Source organism: Tachysurus fulvidraco, chromosome 13 (genome assembly GCF_022655615.1).
Source record: "Tachysurus fulvidraco isolate hzauxx_2018 chromosome 13, HZAU_PFXX_2.0, whole genome shotgun sequence".
NCBI classification, from domain to species: domain Eukaryota; kingdom Metazoa; phylum Chordata; class Actinopteri; order Siluriformes; family Bagridae; genus Tachysurus; species Tachysurus fulvidraco.
Window position 1 is genome coordinate 24,088,016 of NC_062530.1, and position 6,824 is coordinate 24,094,839.

General features: G+C 39.9%; 2 protein-coding genes across 2 annotated transcripts in view; both read right to left on the reverse strand.

Annotated features, from left to right (window-relative positions):
* Window positions 1–752: 752 nt before the first annotated feature.
* Window positions 753–6,824, reverse strand: part of cplx3b (complexin 3b) — an 8,011-nt gene continuing 1,939 nt past the window's right edge. The window contains exons 2-3 of the mRNA XM_027161667.2: window positions 2,301–2,388; window positions 753–1,165 (exon numbers count right to left, since the gene is read on the reverse strand). Coding sequence (XP_027017468.1) covers window positions 941–1,165; window positions 2,301–2,388 — 313 coding nt within the window. The 3' untranslated portion in view covers window positions 753–940. The remainder of the gene's footprint in view (window positions 1,166–2,300; window positions 2,389–6,824) is intronic.
* LOC113652551 (tyrosine-protein kinase CSK) overlaps window positions 4,474–6,824 on the reverse strand; it is a 52,204-nt gene continuing 49,853 nt past the window's right edge. The window contains exon 14 of the transcript XR_007144692.1: window positions 4,474–4,513. The gene's annotated coding sequence lies outside the window, so the exon portion shown is untranslated. The remainder of the gene's footprint in view (window positions 4,514–6,824) is intronic.

Genomic DNA, 6,824 nt, shown 5'->3' on the forward strand with positions numbered 1-6,824 from the left:
GCTTTGTTAAAGCTGTCTAGGGGCGGAGCTTATTTCAGGCCCTAAAAAGTGTATGAATAAATCAGCTTAAACAATTGCACTGTTATTGTGACTCCTGTTTCTTTTTTAAAAGGTTTAGATTATTATATAAATTATATAAAATCATATCCAAAGCAAATATTACAAACTTCCCCATTCAACCTTGGCTTATGTATAGTTAGTCACATGGCCTTCTGGAAGAATAAAAAGGATTTGCTAGATGAGGGCGGGACTTAAAAACATTGTCATTTTGGGTGAACGTATGTTTTAATTGATAAATAAACTGAAAACTACTAAAGAACGAATAAACAGAAACGTTGCTCATCACAATGACCAAAAATTTCTCGTTTATCTACCATCATATCTGAATAATGTGATTCCTTTGCAGTCGATTTTTTTATCCCTGATTTTTCAGATTTCAAGTTGGTGTTCCAGACCAGAGGAATCCGGACACCCAAATGCTAAAGAAGTAACTTTCCCCATGTAAATATTAACGTAGCTTGGAGTGAAGTTGCCAGGTCTGAAATTATTCCCAAACAAACATCATTGGTGTTAAATCTACGAGGACAGCACTGGCTGTGACACACAGATGGGAGAGATGGATATGTGGGACGTGTGAGAGGCCGTATGTGCTGTACAGATATGTCCGTGTGTAGAGGGGAGCCTTCACGGACTTACCATCAGAACTGGCAGCTGGTGCAATTGGCAGTGTTTAGAGATTTGCTCCTATTGTGTGTGTAAATGTGATGTAAGTGATGTGTGATAAACAAAAAGAGAAGAAGAGAGAGAGGAAGAGGTGAGAAGTGTATCTTTTCTGCTTCAGCATGGCATTAAAGAGACAGACGTAGATAAAAGTGTGCTTGGAGTTTCAATGTTATACAAGAGAAAAGGGGGGGAGGGCACTGGAACAAAAGAGAGAAGTTCACATGAGCGAGCACTTCTCTGCTGTGTTTTTCAGCTCTTCCAGTGTGGTCTGTGCTTTGTCCTTCAGATGGTCGATGTCCACGTTCTGGATGCTGGACAGCTGCCCGAGCACTGAGAGCTTGCTCTCTTCTTCCTGGTTGTCCTCCGCAATCATCTTCGCTAGCTCTGTCGGCAGCTCCACATCCTCCGCTGCAGCCTGGATCTGAGTCTCATCCAACTCGTTCTGACACACACACACACACACACACACACACACACACACACACACACACACACACACACACACAAACACACACACAAACACACACAGACACAAACATGCACACACACACACACACACACACACACACACACACACACACACACACACACACACACACACACACACACACACACACACACACACACACACACACACACACACACACACACACACACACACACACACAGACATGCACACACACAAACATGCACACACACACACAAACATGCACACACACACAAACATGCACATGCACACACACACACACACACACACACACACAGACATGCACACACACAAACATGCACACACACACACAAACATGCACACACACACAAACATGCACAAGCACACACACACACACACACACACACACACACACACACACACACACACACACACACACACACACACACAACCATGCACACACACAAAAATGCACACACACAAACATGAACACACACACACACATATTCCATAACAATCATGCTAATGAAACACTAATCAGGTCCTAACATTAAAAGTGCTTTAACCACGTAGCTGTTAAATTCTTGAATCTGATTGGTCAGATCGTTTAGATTTGTTTTTCAGTAAATAATTGAATAATTAGATATAAGCATCTTAGCATATAAGATGATCAGCTGACATTTTTTTTAAATCAGTTATAAAAATCAGACCCTGTTTTTATAATTAAATATGCTGCTGTATAAATTTGGCATGTTTATGTAACATTTATAAATGTATTCTCTGCCCTGACATTTACACAGATCACATACAGACACACAGGCTTCTGAAATCAACTGCAGTTTAGATTTTAGTCTCAAAACACAAAAGCCATGTAGATTTACTACGAGGTGTGTAGCACCGATAAACAAACTGTGCTGATTTCTGATCTGATCTGTACACCAGTGTGTGTGTGTGCATGTGTGTTTGTGTGTACGTGTTTGTGTGTGCATGTGTGCATGTGTGTGTTTGTGTGTGCATGCGTGTGTTGGTGTGTGTGTTTGTGTGTGCATGTGTGTGTTTGTGTGTGCATGTGTGTGTTGGTGTGTGTGTTGGTGTGTGTTTGTGTGTGTGTGTGTGTGTGATGCTGTACCTTTGGGAGTCTGTACTTTTCTCTGAAGTGAGTTCTCACTGTGGCTCTTTCCGCCTTCTTTTGGGCAAAACTGGCATCTCGTTCTCGCCTGCAAGCAAAGAGAGACAGGTCTGAGTCAAAAATAAACACACACACACACACACACACACACACACACACACACACACACACACACACACACACACACACACACACACACACACACACACACGTGGTCTGACACTGATTTATTCATGTTAGGAGCATAAGCATCTTGTATGTGATTTTAACACCAGGACACAGCGGTAGTGTCTGTAAGGAATCTCTGCAACACTTGGTGGTGTAAAAAAAAAATCAGTATCAGTTTAATGTGATGCAGCTGATTACTGTTACTACACAGAAGCTGATTATCTTAGAATAGCAACATTCCCAATAGTGTCATATTCTTTGTCACAGAAATTTCGCAACAATGCTAATTTAAGAAATATACCAAAGAACAGTTTATTCTCTATTTCGTTTATCGTTACATTTACTACGGTTGTATTAAGCAAGGTACTTCCTGTAATTACTTTTTATAGAAGCTATAAACATTCATACACTCAACCTCTTGTTTTTTTTCCTTCTCTTTCTCCTGAAATTAAAGCAAAAACTTTAATGATAACGTCTTGGAACGAGTACAAGTCAGAGCTGATGTTATAGAAACCTTCCGACCAATCAGAATCGAGCAAACGGTAAAAAAAAAGTAATATGAACAATTTGGTAAAAAATTGTTAAAAAACAGCAAAAGGAAACATTCCAACACCAGTTAATTCTCCAATCAAACTCAGCTGAATCACGAGGTTACAGAAACCCTGTTTACTAACAGTTTAATCAATATCTTGGTAATTACAGTATTTATGTTGTATGAAAATTGGTACCATTACTAGTGACAGAATTTAAACCAACAAACCAATCTTTGGCATTGCAGTACTTCTATTCATTGCAGGCATTTACTCAAGTTCAAGCTTTAGATGACATGTAGAACAGATGGTTTTTGCTGTTTTTAGATGCCCATAATCATTTAGCCCAGAGATGAAAATAATGACGCAGAGACACCTGGTGCATGTCCCAGGGATTTTGTTGATGTTCTGTGTTCACGTGTCTGCCCGCCCTTGTCTCGTCCTCCCCGCCTCTGCACACCTGTTCCTCATGTGTTAATTGTTGTTAGTATTTAGTTGAGCCATGTTGCCTTGAGCAGTGCGGAATCCTCTGTTGTCTGATGTTGTCTAGTCTTGTCTCTAGACCTGTCTCTAGTCTGTGTCCTTGTTTTATGTTTAATTTTTATTTTATGCTATCCTGCATTTGGGTCTATTTTATATCCCCATGGTCCTGACACTACCAGACAACCTCACCTGACTGTGACAATGACGCCTCCCTCCAAGATGTACCGAACCAATTCTATGCTCAGGTTGAGGTGCAGAACAACATAGAGGCAAGTAGGAACATCCACCTTTCCAATGACCATCCACCTTTTCAATGACCTGTCTAACCAATGTGAGGAGAACTCTATGTAGAGTTAACCCATAGAATTCGGCTGGACCAGACAACATTCCTGGCAGGGTGCTCAGGGAATGGGCAGAACAGCTTGCGGATGTCTTTACTGACATCTTCAACATTTCCCTGAGCAGCGCCGTTATTCCTACGTGCCTCAAGACAAACACCAGCGTCCCCAAAGAAGTCTACAGTGTCCTGCCTCAATGACTATCACACTCATTGTGATGAAGTGCTTCGAGAATCTCATCATATGGCACATTAAGACCCAGTTAACACCCTCACTGGATACCGCTGCAGTCTGCGTATCGTCCAAACCGCTCCACGGATGACAACATTGCCAGGATCCTCCATCTGGCCCTCACCCACCTGGACAATAAAGATGATTATGTATGAATGCTGTTCATAGTCTTCAGTTCAACATTCAACACAATCATCCCTCAGCACCTGATTGAGAAGCTGAGCCTGCTGGGAATGAACAGATTCGTCTGAAACTGGATCCTGGACTTCCTGACTGGGAGACCTCAGTCAATCCAGATCAGGAACAGCATCTCTAGCACCACCACACTGAGCACTGAAGCCCCTCAGGGCTTCTCAACACCCAGAACTGAACTGTTACCGAACGTATACACACACACACACACACACACACACACACACACACACACACACACACACACACACACACACACACACACACACACCTGCACACTCACTCAATCACTGATTTTCACATTCATTCAGATTGTTCTTTTGCACACCTCACCCAACCGCTGCTTTAACAGAAGTGTATATGTTTACAAGAACCCTGTTTACACTTCACTTTTAGCACAATTTTTACGACCTTATACTTTTGCACAATGTTTTGCACACTGGTCGGCGCCTGTGTTTGTTGTGTTTATTTGTCCTGTAGTGTTTTGTTTTGTCTGTCTGCACTTGGTCTTGCACTGTTTGCACTAGGTTGCACATGTTCCACTTTATGTGGCTAGGACAACTTATTTTCTCTCCTTAGCTCTGTGTTATTCTATCTAGCTGCATGTTGCTGCATGTAGCACCATGGTCCTGGAGGAACATTGTCTCATTTCACTTTGTACTATTATATGGTTGAAAAGACAATAAAAGCTTCTTGACCTGACTTGATGATGATGATAATGATAATAATAATGCAGTATTCCGAGAGACCTCCAGAGGGCAGAGATGAGACTGAAACAGCGCCAAAAGAATTATTCAGGTTTATTTTACACGCAATATAATATTTAAATTATAATTATATTGTTTAGTTATTTAATGCCAAATAAATGTTTACCAATATAAATATTTGTAATAATTTTTCTTTTAAATTAAGGCTGCAATGCTTATTATCTATCTATCTATCTATCTATCTATCTATCTATCTATCTATCTATCTATCTATCTATCTATCTATCTATCTATCTATCTATCTATCTATCTATCTATCTATTTATTTTTCAAAAAGTAATTAATTAAGAGTAGAATTTCTATCATTATTTTGTCTAAAATCTTTCCTGATGCATATTTTTTAATGTTTTGCTCTATTCCAGTTAAATTGTAATATATTTAACCCTAAGTGTCATTGAACTGTTTGTCAGCTCATATAATATAGTATTTAGTCTCAAATGGTTTATTTTAACTCATTTTAAAGTCATCACATATATAAAGAACACTAGAAAATAGTTTCACATAGTTTTACACTTAACACTACAGTCAAATCCAGCCTGATTACAATATTAAACATTTACAAAGATCTGTCTGCCCGATAAAAGTGGATAATTATCTAAGAATATAAAAAGAAAAAGTAAAGAGAAAAAACAACAGGGAAATTATATACATTACGGTTTAATAATGAATGTCGGTCAATGACCCTCACATGTACAAACACAAACCAATATCCTGTGACCTCAACGCACCCACGACATGAGTGTTGTTTACTGAAGGTCATGCAGCGCCTGCTCGGCCTGATCTATGATTAGTGTTCATAATTCATTTTCTCATCTCCTGTGTTATACACGCAGAACTGAACTGTGACAGGAAGAAGTGGCTCTTACTCACAATCCTGTCATGCATGTGACCTTCTGACAGATGAGCCTAGGCGACCGATCTGATAAATCACCACCCGTTCAGGACCGCAATACAATTACAGCATAAAGATTCTTAAACAAAGTTTTCTTTTCATTTCTATTTAAATTAATAAAGTGGATGGATATTAAAAGCATCTTCTCTCTTTCAGTGGAAAGCTTAGGATCTGATTCCAGCAGCTCAAGCCGAGCCTTACTGTGACTTTAATGGATAGTTATGATGAAGGTTAAATCCCTGTAGAGCTAACCCAGCACTGGATTTAGGGTACAGACCAGGATGAAAAAGCTGTTTAGATTCGGACAGATCCTCAGGAGGTAGCTGTGTGAATTTGAGCAGATGCTGGTGAGGTAGTTTTTCGATTGTGGACAGGTTTAGTCATGGTAGCTATTTTTGATTGGGATGGATTCAAGTCAGGTAGCTGCTTGGATTTGGAAAGACTCAAATTAGGGAGATGTTTGGATTTGGATAGATACAAATGAGATAACTGTATGGATTTGTACAGACACAGATAGAGTATCTGTTTGGATTTGAGCAGACTCATATAGGGTAGTGGTCTGGATGTGAACAGACTCAGATGAGGTAACTGGATCTGAACAGACTCAAGTAGGGTAGCAGTATGGATCTGAATAGACACAAATGAGCTAATTGTTTGGAATTGAACAGACTCATATAGGGTAGTGGTTTGGATTTGAACAGACTCAGATAGGGTAGTGGTTTGGATTTGAACAGACTCAGATAGGGTAGTGGTTTGGATTTGAACAGACTCAGATAGGGTAGCTCTTTCTATTTGAACAACCCAGAGGAGGTAATTGTTAGGATGTGGTTAGTTTCAGTTTAACAGACTGATTAGAAATAGACAGATTTTAGTGTGTATCCACAAGAATTTGGACAGACCCAGGAAAGGAACCTATTTTGATC